This window comes from Lipophrys pholis, assembly GCF_963383615.2.
Source record: "Lipophrys pholis genome assembly, chromosome: 15".
NCBI lineage: Eukaryota > Metazoa > Chordata > Actinopteri > Blenniiformes > Blenniidae > Lipophrys > Lipophrys pholis.
The window spans coordinates 5,063,764-5,080,027 of record NC_137642.1 but is presented as its reverse complement, the minus strand read 5'-3'; the positions used below and the strand labels follow the sequence as shown (position 1 = coordinate 5,080,027).

At 41.6% G+C, this 16,264-nt stretch overlaps 1 protein-coding gene across 1 annotated transcript in view; it reads right to left on the bottom strand.

Annotated features, from left to right (window-relative positions):
- The window catches only part of hnrnpll (heterogeneous nuclear ribonucleoprotein L like), a 27,880-nt gene extending 11,616 nt beyond the window's left edge, over positions 1-16,264 (bottom strand). Inside the window, exons 1-9 of the mRNA XM_080481521.1 lie at positions 15,929-16,264; positions 14,205-14,323; positions 13,233-13,342; positions 13,023-13,150; positions 11,362-11,447; positions 10,746-10,842; positions 8,031-8,103; positions 3,577-3,648; positions 1,604-1,821 (exon numbers count right to left, since the gene is read on the bottom strand). Of these exons, the coding sequence (XP_080337647.1) occupies positions 1,604-1,821; positions 3,577-3,648; positions 8,031-8,103; positions 10,746-10,842; positions 11,362-11,447; positions 13,023-13,150; positions 13,233-13,342; positions 14,205-14,323; positions 15,929-16,174 (1,149 nt within the window). The 5' untranslated portion in view covers positions 16,175-16,264. The remainder of the gene's footprint in view (positions 1-1,603; positions 1,822-3,576; positions 3,649-8,030; positions 8,104-10,745; positions 10,843-11,361; positions 11,448-13,022; positions 13,151-13,232; positions 13,343-14,204; positions 14,324-15,928) is intronic.

The window sequence follows — 16,264 nt, the reverse complement described above, 5'->3', positions numbered from 1 at the left end:
ATACAAGCCAGCAAGGAGAGGGGTCCGGGGTCCTAGAGATGACTGTGTTTTGGTCCAAAAGGTGTGAATCGACACCAGAACAAAAGCTAAAGACCTTGTGAAGATGCTGGCTGAAGTTGGTCAGAGTGTCATTATCCACAGTGAAACGAGTCTTGTGCCGACTTGTGTGGGCTGAAAGGCTACTTAGCGAGGAAGAAGCCATGACTCCAAAAGAAACATAAAAAACATTACAAGTTTGCAAATTCACACAGAAAAACAGCCCTTGTTTTTTAGAGACATGTCCTGTATTCTGGTGGAACTAAAGTGGAACTGTTTGGCCTTGATGACCATCATTACAGTTGGAGGAAAAAGGGGGAAGCTTGTGAAGCAAACTGTGAGGCATGGGGGTGGCAGCATCATGTTGAGGGTCTCTTTTGCTTCGAGAGGAACTGAGGCCTGTACTACGACGCTGGATATTCTCTTGTCGAGATAACTTCAAGGATTAACCCTGAGTTTTCCATGCTACGATGCTTGTTCATTTCTCACAGGGATAAATCACCCCGGCATCTTACACTGAATGTCTAACCTGCTCCTGACCAGGTTATGTTCTGGATAAGATCACACCTGACAGAACTGCAGAAACATGAATTTATTGAGTGCAGAACTACTTGTGTCGTCACTGTGATGAATTAATATTCCAACACAAAACAAACACAAGAGATACTCAGCCTCAAAACAACTGGATGGAAATATAATCTTAAAGAGGAGCAGTGAGGAAGTTCAGCCTGAAACGTTTCTGCTGTAATAAAGTGAAATTGATTGATCAGCATGCTGTGCTGTCCGTTTATATTGTCCAATGAATGTTTATCGTATAATCTCACTAAGTCACGCATTAACAAGTCGAGTCTGGATTTGGCTGCAGCAGCAGAGTTGCTTTAAGCCTGGTGGATGTGTGTTAATTCTTCATATTTTCTGAGAATAATTGATCCTTCAGTAATCTGCAAACTGCTCTGCAGAGTATCTCTGTGTGTGTGATAGGTCAGACGCTGCAAACTCCGCCCCTTTCATGTGAACACGAACAACTAGGTCTGAGTTGAACTAGCGACTTGATAGCCTGCTTCATATTACCGCTAAACAGGATCACACGTGTCTGGATAAGTCAACCCAGGAAACAGAGAGAGATGCTGGATATGTTGATCACGGTACGGGCCTCAGTTCTATCAGGAGGAAAGGGCAACAAACTTTTATAAGAAGCTAGTTGAAGGATACCCAAAACGTTTGACCCATGTCTTATAGCTTATTGGCCATGCTACCAAATTCTAAGGCAATCCATGTAAACCTTTGACTTCAAAGAAAGTAATAAAAAAATACCTTCTAATATTGTGGCGTTTAGCAAATACAAATAATTTGAGGATCCTCGCTGACGTAAAACAGGAGAAGTTTAGCGGAATCTTACTTCAAACAGTAAGAAAATGTGTTTTTTTACCACAATACTAACAACAAGCACCACACCCACAGGGTCACAGGTTCTCGCTTTAAATTGTAGAAATGACATTGGTTTACTTTGTTTCTATCACACATGAGGCGGATATCTCTGTCGAACTTCAAAAATATGCAAACTTACTTTTTCAATGTTTCCATAGAGGCAGAAGAGGTTGAAGATGCGGGTGCAGTTCATCTTGCAGGGATGAAGACCGCTCACCATGGCCACAGAGCTCGGGGCATGGCTGGAGTACGAGGAAGAGGACTGTGGGAGAGGGTAGGACACCATGTCGGGAACGTCCACTGAGGTGAGCTTGTACCTGTTGTTGCTTGGCAGCGGCAGCAGGGGGAAGGGGAGACCTGTTGAGGCACAGCAAGCAGGAGTCTCAAACATTTAAGCATTTCCCATTAATGCAGCACTATGATTAAAACCTGCGGAGCATTGTGCATCTAGTTTGAATGTCAAGGCACTAAATTGTGCCATTATTATTATTTCAAGTAATCAGCACAACCATAAACAAGAAAGCCCTGTATATGACAGAGACAGCCTATTTAAGGTCTGAGCACCGGGTGTTGCGAAGACCCAATTGGAATGCAAGGAATTATTACACTTCTTTTCCCGCCAGAAAAGCGGCATTTCTGACGGCATAAACATGCTCAAACTTGCATGGAAATTTGCACACACGTCAGAAGTGATGAAAAATGTAATATTTTATGGGAATTGTCTGTCAAAATGGCTCCATAGCGCCCCCTACAATTTTTGCACATTTGTACAGTCCAGGAAAGGCAACAGGAAAAAATGGTTTCAGCTGACTGTTCTGGGGGTCTTGATGCAGAAGGTTTTAAAGCAAATTCTACCAATTTTAAAGCCATTTTTAGCAATGTTTTGTAACGAACAAAGTAATAAGAAGGCCTGGAATAAATCTTACATAGTTAATGAACAAAAACTTAGTCTTTCTAATATTTGTATGGAAAAATTACTCCGACAAAGTGCAATGTTTTCTGATGTCTTTTCTAATAATGCTACGCAGCCCCAGGAACCATAGTTGATGACATTGTTGCAGGGAAGACGAAATTCTTTCCCCAGGCTCGCTGCTTTGCGCTGCGAGTGTCTCGCTGATCAGAATGCCTAAATTTTGCCGAGGCAGCTGGAAGACGCAGTCCAGGGGACTCAACCGGCTGCGATGTCTGGCAGGGTCCTGTCCCTCTTTCCCGGCGTCCCCCATCCCCTTGCTGGTGTCCAACCTCCCCGTCGCCCTGGTGCTAGTCTGGGCCCCCCGCCTGCACGAGCCGGACTGCACTGTTGGATAACGCCTTGAGCTACGCTGCCTCCTTCGCTCCACCACATCGAAAGCAGAAGTGAGTGCAATGTGTCCACATAGTAGTGAATTAAACAAAGCCTTAAGGCATCTTAGTAATCAAATTACTCAAACGTCTCGAGGAATCGTTTCAGGCGCAGAAAATTGCTATCTCCGAATGTCTACTACGGCCAGGACGTTTCAGTCGTTGACCCTCACACTCTAAACCCAACAGGAAGTCCTTACCCATGATGTCAGTAACACGTCAGTGACGAGTCAGTCACATGTAGGAATATATCCAAATTGGAACTCTTGTGGAAGTCTGGTGTGGAAAAATGGGAATTGGAGCTTTCACACAGCTACAAAACAGGTCGTAGCGGGTCACTGACGAGTAAAACAATCTGAACTGGGTCGCATTTCCCTGCAGTGTGAAAGAGGCCTATGTTAGGATTTAGTGCTGAGCATATTCTGGCCTTCAGGCTTTGTACACGGCATAGTTTTGGTCATCTCGGGTGTGGAAACATGATGCCATATTAGTTTGTGGCTTAATAATCGGTCTTAGGTCAAACAGTCTGAGGGGTTGGCAGCCACCCTTGTCCCAATCATAGACCCACCGGCCTACTGCGCAAGTGATTCTGTTCCCTTGAATAGTAATGTCAGAAACGTCAATCAAAAATGTCTCATTAAGTAATTCCAAACATTATGTGTATGTATGTGTACATAATGGGAGTGTGAAGTTTCCCCTCTGTGGTCTGGGAGCTATCAACATTAGAAAAGGTACCAGACTGGTGTTAGTTCGGTTTTAATAGAGTCTTACCGTAGCCGTTATCACTGTAGGACGACGGGTGTTCTCCTAAAATTGCTTGTCTCTGTCTTCCCTTTCCACGATCTGAAAGACACACACACACACACACACACACACACACACACACACACACACACACACACACACACACACACACACACACACACACACACACACACACACACACACACACACACACACACACACATCAGCACTTGCATATTTTCTTCTTGTACTGTCCCCCGAAACAAAAATGGCAACACCAGGTAACCAGAAAACTCCTCACAGACACATTATGGAGGAAAAGATGTTCTAGTACCGTCATCTTACAACGGAAGGTTAAAACTACACAAAAGGAACTGAAATGGCTCCAACATTATGCTTAACTGAAGTGTAAGTCAGGTGGAAGAGTTTGCAAATGGTTTTAAAATTCAAATACATTCTTTTCATCCCACAAAATAAATGTCAATTGATGGAGTACATTGAATTATAATAAAAAAAAAAACTAGAGCTCTGGAAGTGAACACATTATTATCATGTTAATACAATCATGGAATAATGCCAATAATCAATTTATATCACATTGAGACTTTTTCAAGGCTCTTTGTGGGCAGAGTTCAGACGCAGCATTTTAAAGTCTGCAAGTAGTTTGTAAAATAAAAGTCTGCACAACCTGACTCCACCTCCCCTGGTTTCATTCACAGCACGCGCCTGCAGTTTGATGGGCTGAGTCAGGTTGTTACTCTCGCTCCTGTGCTATTGTGTGGCACAGGAACCGGCGTAACACCGGGAAGTGATTATAAAGCCGATTTTACACTGACCTGGAAACGCACTAATCTAAAACTCCATGTAGTGTGTGAGTGAAGAGGTGAACACAGGAAAATGTTGACCTGCGTCAGTCACGTGGAAATAAATTTGTAATGTGCGCACAGCCGTTATTGTGTCCTTATGATTTGTTGACGGGCGATGGCAGAGATCTTGTGATTTAATTCTGGGCTGTCTGTGTGAAACACTTTCACTAAATCAGGTTTGTGGCGGATTTTCAGTCTAAATGTGGCATTAAAGTATGAGACCACCACATTTAATATAAGACCTTTTCCCAGAGATGGCCCGTTACAGTAACATGGTGGTGGCTCTGGACTCTGAGGTAACTTGTCTGCTATAACAATCTTGTTAAGACCACAATAACAGCAGAAATTAACTTATTTTAGTTTCTGAGAACTACTTTAACACCTACTGTGTAAAAAAAACACTGCTTTTGGTGTTGATCTTCTATTTATAGTATATTAACAGTAAAACTGCGCATTTTGACGAATTGTTGTTTTTTTTTATGCTTGACAATGCAATTAAATGCAGACAACCATCTGATTAATAGGGATTAAACCTTTTGAGTGTTGCCCGGCACTTAATAACAACAATAGATTTGACTTCATTGGATAAAGCAGGCAGAACTACAAACAAGTACAAGAGAACAGATATAAAGGAAACAGTACCTGTGAGGCCTCAAGCTTCCCCTTTTTCTCCCAGCACGAAAGAACATCAACCTGCATTACATTGTCATCATAATAAAAACATCACCACCATCACTCTGTTAAAACCATTTAATCAACATTCTGAAACAAAGCTTTACATACTGCATGGCTGGTCTGTGCTAATTTGTAATCGTCTATAGCAGAGCCTCAAGATACAAACGCCTCAGCAGCAAAACACAACTCAGCATATAATCAGAAGCACAAAATAACTGTGTTTGCAATCCTCATTAAAAACAATTGGGTTTCAGTTTTACAGGTGGAGAACTCAACATTGTTTGTCTGAAGGAGAAAAGCTCACGTTAACGAGCTTGAGGCTCAGAGTCAATGAAGTCCCACATTTCATTGCAATGCACCTCCATTACAAACACTTTGATCAGGATTGAACGGTTTTATATCAGCAAACACAGCTGGAGAAAGTCTCACCTTTGAGTTAATTATTTTCCTGAAACACTTCTTAACATGACTTGTAGGACACATTGTGTTTACCACAAAAACATTTGGAAAAGAATCTCATGATCACACACAATCACTGATCGTGCACAATAGAGAAATAAAACCTGAATAAGGACATCTTCAGAAATGTCTTCACAAAACTGAATGTATTCTATAAATCACTTGAAGTTTCATACATTTTATGATCGATATGAATTTCAGAATCAGTATTTTTGGCCTCACTGCCAGCTGTGACAGGAACACCAGTTCAGATGGTTTTAAATAGGGACCAAATAGTTTATCTTTAATTTAAACGGTGTGAAAATGTATTTTAGTTTCTGAACTGATCGGCATACAGAGCCAACATCATTATGTAGTTGATTGTTTTGTTTTTTTTTTCCCAAAGCATAAGTCAGCTACATCGCAGTACAAAGTTTGCAAAAACGATGCTTTCTGTACACACAGGACCATGCAGAGATGAAATTATGACTTTGCTGTTTACAAGTTTAATGAAAATATTGTAAAAATTCTGGTGCAACCATGCATGTGTGAGAACAGTTCCTGTCACCAGGGACCTCACGACAGGGGTGTCACAATATACCAAGTTGACTTTAATCATGATATTTAGCAAGTTTTTAAGTATTTATTTTTCTGGTACAATAAAACAAAACAAAAAACGATTTAGAAGTTTGCTTTTCAGATACTTCTGTGGGACCAGATTCCGTCTGTGTAGATCTGCTTTTATTCTTGAGGATATCGGCTCACGGTTTGCCTTGAAGAGCCCTGAGAGGTCCTCAGACGGATGAATTCCCAAATGTTTAATAATCTAATTTTCCCCGTTTACCTTAAATTTCATCGAAGGAACTGTGTAATCTAGCGTCATCACCTGAGTTTTTGAAATTTGAAGTATTTAGGTTCAAACACTGACACAAACTAAAACACTGGACAAACCAAAAATCACCAGCTCATGAACAAGGAAATTAACCTCCAGGTGGACTGAACCCTTTCCTCCTAAATTCTGAGAGGTTAAACAAGAAAGCCTCAGTTTTAGATATTATATTTTTAAATATTAGATTTTATATTCACTTAGAGAAATTAGTTCTCTGCATTTAACCCATTACAGGTAACCTGAACGACATACTATGCTTGGAGCAGTGGGCAGTCACAGTGCAGATCTGAGTCAAGCTCAGTGAACCAGAGGTCAAGAATCAAGACCTTCATTTGTCACAAACACAATTATACACGGCATAATGTGCAGTGACATGTTGTTTGCGCCTGTTCAGACCGAAACAACAATATCAATAAGAATAAAAATCAAAACACAGAAAATAATAATAATAATAATTATAACAACAACAACAACAATACTATTATTATTATTATTATTATTATTATTATTATTATTATTATTATTATTATTATGATTATATAAAAAATTTCCCATTGGGGATATTTCTTTTACCGACGTGACCCATCGGTGGCCACTGTGTGGCGCTCTGTGGAGCTGGTGGGGATCAAGGGACAAACGGTGGTGGCCTGTCGGATGTGGGGATCGATTCTGCAGCTCTTGGGACTTTCTTTTACTTCTTCTTTCAAAAACCAGAAACTAACCTGACCTAGCATGGTGAAATCTGGATCAGATCCACATTTTACAAAATTGAGATATTGTGACAACCCTAATTCATGTGGATTCCAAGAAACAAGTTTTGAAATCAATGTAGTAAAATTCATATCGCCACAGTGCATGCAAAGCGTATTTTTTACACATAACTATTTGCATCAGACACAAATCAAACAATATATTTAAGGTATCCAGTGAATGAAGTCGTTGTTAGATAGAAGATGCTTATCAATTAAGAAACACTGAGTGAAATTTAGAATCCAGAAGCCTGAAAGAGTTTAATGGACAATGTGGACCACACATCCGGCAGATCATGTTCAAGTATAAATAGAAGAAACTACTAGTGGAGTTCTGCAGAAGGAGTTGAGTCTGAGGCCTCGCAGGCATGTTGAAGCAGCAGCTGCATGACGGTCAGCAGGAGTGAGATCCCCCCCAACAACGCTCTTTTTCATTTTGCTGGTCAGTGAAGGTTTAGATGGAAGAAAGTTGCTCTGCATAGTCAGCCTGATGTCCACTCCTTTTCCTTTGTTCTCTCTCCCAGGAGTCCAAAGTGCAAGTTTGTGAGATGCTGGTGATTGGCTGGTGTGAGAGTGCTCAGAATGAGTTTTGGCGCAACAGGAAGCGGTGTGTCTCCATGTGATGGATGTCCAAAGTGTCAGTGACTTTACTCCTATTCAACAGGTGGAAACTCACCCAAAATGACAGAAGATGTTGACACACCGTCAACACTGCACTCCTTTCTTAAATGTAGCTAAAATGAGCTACAGTAGAAGGAAATGTGCACCTTCACACATGAAAAAATAATTGTGGCAACCCGAACATAGATTTTCCCAGAGACTTTGACCAAAATGAACATTGAAAAGAAACCGTTTTTGTCTTACCTCGTCTGACCAGGTAAGGTTTAGTGTAGTCCCAGCTGTCGTTGTCATTCTTTATCACATTCAGACGTGTAGGCTGCATTGAGATAAAAAAGAACAGCCAGTTAATAAGATAGAGCATTGATTAGATTGATTAAAGGAACTATTATAACAGGGATTGAACAGAAGGTCACACTGTTTGCCGACGATGTCATGGTATTTCTGGAGGAGCCTGAGAAATCATTTGCAGGATGAAACAGCTGGCAGGTGTGGAATTATCAGCCTTTAAGCTTAAAAACACAAGCGTCACTGCAAAGCTAACTCATTAAAATATTTCAGCATAACAAATTCCTTTCAGGGAAAGAAACAGAATTAGATTTGAACAATATACAGCTAAAGGGAAGAATAGAACTTCCATTCATAAAATAATATTCCTCCACTACACGTAGTATAAAGCCAAGTGAAAAGAATTATAAGGTGAACAAATTCCGAATTTCACAGAATTTTAGGAAAAAATAAATAAATAAACGCTTATAAATCAAGTGGTGTGAGATGGTCTAATGTTGCAAAATCAACGAGATGTTAAATGTTGAAAAAGGTTTTGTCGTGGGACAAAGAGGAGGATAACATATACGAATCTTGGGCAAATAAATGTGCTAAAACCTTTCTCTCTCTGGTCTACACACAAAGGTACACGACAAAGCTTTTAGCTTTCAGTCCTTGAAAACAGAATATAGCTTAAAACCAACTGATTTGATCACATTTCTTTAAATGTCTGATTACATCAACTGAGAATGCAAAACTCTAAATGTATAACAAACAGCGAAAGGTTTCATTATACAGTATGTCTTCCTTCTTTAGTGTTGCATGGAGGTGGCAGCATCATGTTGTGGGGTGAAATATTGAAGCTTCATCTCAAGACATCAGCCACGAAGTTAAAGCTTAAGTACAAATGGATCTGTGTTTGTTCACTTAACCCTTCCTGTTCCCTCTGTGTGTGTCTGATTTGTATCACCTGTCTGCCCTTCCTTCCCTTGTGTATTTAAACCCCTCTTCCTCTTGTCTCAGTGCTCGATTGTCATTGTGGTTCTTCTTGTGACCCCAGCCTTTTCCCTGTGCTCTTGTGATCTTCTCTGTGTTTCTTGACCTCTGCCTGGACTTTGACTACTTGCCTTTGGATCACCCCTCTGGTTTTGTACGCCTTTTTCTTAATAAACTCTCCGAATACCTGATCTGAGTCTGAGTCTGCGTTTGGGTTCACCACGATCAGTGACACTGAAGGTGATCTTTGTGCATTTTGAAAACTAACCTGGTGGCAGTCAATGAGTCCTCCTAATTCTTAAAGACACTCCATAACGTATTCTTATCACCACTATAGCACGTATGGACCATTATGTGTCCAAAATGGCTGCATGAGAACCAGAAATTATTGCAGAAGAAAATGCATTGTTTTGGTTAACGGATTGCACTTATATAGCTCTTTACATCCTCACATTCACACTCCAATAGAGGCAGTCGCCATGCAAGGCACCTAATCCATTCATTGGGAGCAGGTTGGGGTTCAGTGTCTTGCTCAAGGTCACTTTGACATGTGTACAGGGAGAGATGGGAATTGAATCTGCAACCTTTGGATTGTAAGACGACCGCTCTACCAACCGAGCCACAGCCGCCTCAGTTCTGTCAAGATGTGACTGTTGAGAGTAAATATGACGAGGTGGACATGAAAAGGAGAACTGACAGATGATCACCAGTGAGATCACAGTCCACCTGTACCTGGATTTGTTAAACTTCATCAGTAAGAATGGTTGGTCAAATAACGTAGGTAGATTCGAAAAGAACCAGAATCGTGTGTCCATGTGTTCAAAGTTCAAAGAGTAAGAATCCAGCAGTGATACTGACATGAAGTGCTCTGCCAGCGTCATATCAGACTGCAGGGCAATGAGTTCTAGCTGAACATCTCCTGGCGCACCATCCACACCGGAGGTAAAGGGAGAGGAAATCATTTGCATATCACCCTTCAACAATATTGAAGTCTTCAAATCATCCTGAGAACTCTACATGCAGTTCTCCTAAAAATAGATGTAAATCTGCAGAAGGGCGTTTTTACTTCTTTCAGGGTTTACATGTGAGTGTTGCTCTCTAGTTGCACAGGGTTATACAGTTCTTGAAGTCTTGAATTTCCACTTTCCATCTGAGCCATCTTACAGGTGTGTGGTAGCCTCTGTCCCCATGTCCAATCCCATGCTCCTCCATGGGCTCAACAAACCACACAGGGTGAAGTTATCTATTTTACTGACACCAATAATAACATGGTTATTGTTATAAATGGCTAGCAGTCCATGTTTTGTTAAAAGTGCTGCAATCTGCATCATTCATTTTTTTAAGTTATGTAGACATTTCTGCAGGCGAAAGCCTCATAACCTGTGTAAAAGTAAAAGTGTGCACATGTAGAGTCAGAATGGCAAAGTGACAACCAGAATTTAACATCTGATATCAAACATGTCAGTTGTTTAAATGTCTTTAAATACCTCACAAATGTACAAGTGGTGTAATTCATAGATGTCGGTAAACACCTGTCATGCATTGCAGCAAAATGCTGATATGTGACAGCCAAGGACACTTAAGTAAAGTTTCCTACTGTTTGGAAGCCTTTAAAAGAAAAGCAGATCGCGTTACCACCTGCCGTTTTGATATGTGCTGAAACATTTTCTGCAATGTGACCGGACTGCACACTCTTACCCTTGCATATTCAATCTTGAGTGTACAGCAACCAGCGTAGATGTCGGCGCCATTCAATGCTGCTTTGGCCTTCTGAGCACACTGAACTGAGTCAAACCTGTGGGAACAGTAGTTCAGGAAAGAAGACAGACCATTGCAATACGCCAATCAACACATGACAGTACCTACGATTACTGAAAAATGAAAAATCACAAAAATATTGTATGTCAAACTAGATGCAAAGTGGAACAAAACCTAAAGACTGATTAAAATAGTCTAATGTACAGTTGAAGCTGATGCAGTTCAGCGGGTGGATTGAACTCTGACCTGTACTTTGTTGACTTGAGGAATGACGATTGAGGATTCTGACACTGGAAAATGATTTGTGTTGGCCATTTCCAGCCTGATTCACTAACACCCTTTAATAAACATGTCAAATTGAATGCTTGAGCAAACAGACTGCCGGTTTGTGTGCATGTTCATACGTATGTACAGCGGTGGAAAGTAACGAATAACATTTACTCGCGTTACTGTAATTGAGTAGTTTTTTCTATACAGTATTTGTACTTTTTTAAATTCGTTTTGATAGCGGCTGAGCTGGCTGCACTCGGCTTCCCCTCTCATTCATAAAGGATACTCCACCATGGCCTGGATCCCATTTCGTTTGAAGATGACAATCCTCAGCACACTACCGATGGGATTACACACCGTGTACAGAACATCCTGCACCAAACAGAAGAAAAAACAAAATAATTAAACATTCTACAAGTTCTTTGAGGTCATCGGCAGTGCTGGAAATGACATAATTTCAATAGGAGCAAATACAGTCCTGAGGTAACTGTGTTTTTAATGACCTTTACTGTGAAGACAGACACAATCCACCATTTTTGGCCACCACTACATGCTCAGTTTGTCTGCTTTTGTATGCTGAGTTATATATATATGCCTGACGGGGTAGACAGTATATTTACCTGATGTAGAAGAGAGTATATTAACAGTGTTGATGGGTTAAAGCAGGGGTTCACACACATTTTCAGCATTCGAGCTGCTAATAAAATGACCAAGTCAAAATTATCCACCGACTCTTAAAAGTACATTGAGTATTCTTTATATGTTGGTGTACCTTGCATTACTGCATGAACCTATATTGCACAACACAACTCTGCACATGTTTTGTCATGACCTTACTCCGATGACTTGCACTGAATGGAATCAGCCAGGGATGCATAGTCAAAGACAGAAGCTGCTGATAGAATAGTCAGCCTCAAGCACATTTCCAATTGATCACCAGCCATAGTGGAACGGTATTTGGACTCAATAATCTTCATGTGGGAACTGTCCTTGAGCCCTGGTTCAAGCTGAATGTCAGCTTGTAGTGTCAAAATCTCCTCCTCCAGTCCAGATGAGTTTAGGTTAAACAATATTGCAATTTTTGAAAGGAGTGAATCAACTTCAGCATCTTCCCAAAACGGGTCGCACATGAATGTAGTGATTGGCTCCAGTAAAGTAAAACATTAAAGGAGCTGATCATTTCGCTCACTCCATTAAGGTCATTCAACATGTTGGTCGGATCAATTAAAAATACTAGTCTGGCAAATGACTAGCAACCACTGATCGATATTTACTTGGTTGTATTCTGCATGTTTAGCTACACAGAAAAAGTCCTTAATCTCCAGACAGAGCTCTCGAAAAATCTTCTTAGTAGTTTGCTAGAGTTTGTCAGCATTTGGTGCGGTTGTAGGGGTCTGCGTGGCAATCCAGGCGTCAGAAAAGGAAAGACGTCAGACTGACTGCCCTGCATGTTAATTAAGAGATGAATGTCACAGTGAGGATGGATGATAGACTGACGTCCGTTTCTTTAACGCCATATGCTTTATCCACACAACCTTTGCCATCGACCTGTAGATCACGGTTGACATATTGGGTACCCTTGGGGTTGAGAGTGTATTTACCATGGTGAAGGGGTAGAAGGTATTTTTACCATGGTGAAGGGGTAGAAGGTATATTTACCATGGTGAAGGGGTACAGGGTATATTTACCGTGGTGAAGGGGTAGAAGGTATATTTACCATGGTGAAGGGGTACAGGGTATTTTTACCATGGTGAAGGGGTACAGGGTATATTTACCGTGGTGAAGGGGTAGAAGGTATACTTACCATGGTGAAGGGGTAGAAGGTATACTTACCATGGTGAAGGGGTACAGGGTATATTTACCGTGGTGAAGGGGTAGAAGGTATATTTACCATGTGATGGAGTAGAAGGTATATTTAATGTATGACAGGGGAGAGCATATATTTACCGTGGTGATAGGGTAGAGGGGGTTCTGGATGGACAACAGGAGGACCTTGTTGCCACTGTTGGGGTTGTCAGCGTTGGTTGGCCGGGTGATTCTCTTGGATGTGGAGTAATTGAAGTACGCCTGTTGGCCTGATACAGTATTATGAGCAAAAGCATGTTTTACTTAAAAGTAGCTCATCCGTCTTCATAGTGTGAAGACCGTGAGTCAAACCTGCTATGTAAACGGGCTCCTTGGCTCCACTAGATACGCAACGGTCTGCACTCTCCAAAGCAGAGAACTCCACCAACGCTTGACGCTTGAATGGCATCATCATCACATAACTGAAATGACAAATATACAATATCATCTTCAAAACTGTTCACGATGAGCTTCAACAGCATTGGAGTTCTTTTTTTCCTGGCTTCATTAGTTCCTTCAACAATACTGCTAAAATACATTTCAAACCTGGATATAGAGGTTTTGCTTCTGTGCTATTATCCTTGAAAACCTTGTGACAACATGAAGACGTATACAATCTTCTGCCATCAATGCTCAGGAACCAGCTTCATTTATTGTCCGTTTCAGTCAGGGAGGCTGCTTTAGGTCACCAATCAATGAGCAGTGTTTCTTCATTGTAATGCTTTGTTTTCTCTCTGGTCACTCTTACTTTAAACTGATCGCGACCCCAAACAAGCAGCGGTTGTAATGGCACGACATTGTCCAGGTCGATTGATCCGCACTCAAAGGTGCAGTGTGAAAGTCAACCTAACCTAATTGTCTTTTGCTTCTTGGTTAATTGAGCTCCTAGAGACTGAGACTGACCGTTTGTCATGAAGGTATTTTCAACTGTCATTGTCTCAAGCCAGGCTAATTTGCTTAATTTCTTTCTTTATTAATAGTAATTGGATGTATAAAAGAAGAATTAGTATGTAACGTGTGAGAGGATTTCTGTGGGACAATGAGTCAGTTTGGGAATTGTTGTTGAAAGGAATATAGATGAACTACTGTAAACAAACAAAAAGAAAAACCAACAACGCACTTGCAACTATTGATTCTTTGCTGAGTGAATTAAATCATTCTGAAAAGTGACGAGAATGAAAATTTTTCACGATCGTTCATTCAGATGTTGTTGTTTTTTTCCTATGACCTACTTCATTTAATTTGGCTTTAACGATTTCGGTCCACAGGCAGTGGTTTTCTCACCATATAGATCCAAACTTCTCCAAGGCATCGATCAGGTCAGCTTCAACTACAGCTTCGCACAAACCCCGGACATGGACCACAGGACTGGGCGAGATATGATGAGTGCCCTCACCATTCTCCTGCAACACACACACACACACATTTTTTTTTTATACAAAACCAAGAGGTGATCACCTCCACATTAATCAGTGTAAACAAACTGGAGGATATTTCAGGGTCTGCATCCTGTAGGTCTACAAGGTCCTGTGATGTTTTATCAATTAATTTGTGTTTCACCTTTCACCTCAACTCTGATTAAACTACAGTTTTGTGCTCCTAAAAAACACAATGTAGAATTTTGTAATTCAAATACACGGGATTGGGGGGGTGCGAAATGGAGGGAAGAAAAAAAAATCCCTGTAATATCCCAATAACAATATAATGTCTATCCATCCATCTTCTTTTCCACTTATCAGGGTAACAGGGGCTGGAGCCAATCCCAGCGCACTGTGGGCGAGGGCAGAATACACCTGGACAGGGCAGACACATAGAGACAAACAACCACACCTAGTTGCAATTTAGCATCACCAGTTAACTTCACATGTATGCACACATGGGGAGAACACGCAGCCACACAGAAAGCCCCCGAGTCGTACCTTCTCACTGTGAGGTGAGAGCGCTAACCACTGCACTAATGAAATCTATCTAACCATCCTATTGGACCAAACTAGTCATCCTATAGGACCTAACTAACCATCCTATAGGACCTAACTAACCATCCTGTGGGACCTAACTAACCATCCTATAGGACCTAACTAACCATCCTATAGGACCATAATAACCATCCTATAGGACCTAAGTAACCATTATATTGGACCGAACTAACCATTTTATAGGATCTAATTAACCATCCTATTGGACCTATCTCGTCAACCTATAGGACCTAACTAACCATCCTATAGTAACCATCCTATAGGACCTAATTAACCATCCTATAGGACCTAACTAACCATCCTATAGGCCCTAACTAACCATCCTATAGGACCTAAGTAACCATCCTATAGGACCTAACTAACCATCCTATAGGACCTAAGTAACCATCCTATAGGACCTAACTAACCATCCTATAGGACCTAAGTAACCATCCTATAGGCCCTAACTAACCATCCTATAGGACCTAAGTAACCATCCTATAGGACCTAACTAACCATCCTATAGGACCTAAGTAACCATCCTATAGGACCTAACTAACCATCCTATAGGACCTAACTAACCATCCTATAGGACCTAAGTAACCATCCTATAGGACCTAACTAACCATCCTATAGGACCTAAGTAACCATCCTATAGGACCTAAGTAACCATCCTATAGGACCTAACTAACCATCCTATAGGACCTATGGGTCAGTGGCATCAGACCTGTGTTCCCAGGTGCAGCTGGAGGTTGGACTGACTGGAGTTCAGGAAGAGGAAGATAAACACAAGTCATTTTGATCCCATAAGACTAAAAACTGAGTTGAAAGAAAATGTCCCATAAACATTTTGCCAGACAGAAATTAAATAAAATCATAGGTAGCAGTCGCATCCTGTGATATGATGATGATGATGATGATGATGATGATGATGATGATGATGATGATGATGATGATGATGATGATGATGATGATCACTTTTCCCAGGCTCACCCTCACTACGGGCCTGTGTGATGCTTTGCAGCATTGACCCCCTCAGTGTTGCCTTCTTACCCCGGGTCCTGCTCCGTCTTGCCCGCCGCTCCATCGCGCTCGACTGCCAGTGGATGACTCTCCGTTACCGGGCAGCGATCCGGTGTCGGAGTCCTCTCCCTCCTCCAGCTCCTCCTCCCCTTCCTCTCTCTCCTCACCCTCCGTCTCCTCCGTCTTCTGACGTTTGGCGGCCCGGCCGTACTCCACCTCATCACCGGCTCCTTCTAACGTCGACATGCCGGGTGCGGGGCCGTGGTGAGCGGACATGTCCTGCGGCGTCACTCCGACACGTCCATCGCAGCATCCACCCCACAAAAGGTCCTCAGGTGCGGCCTGTCTGCCTGCTGTGCACCCGGG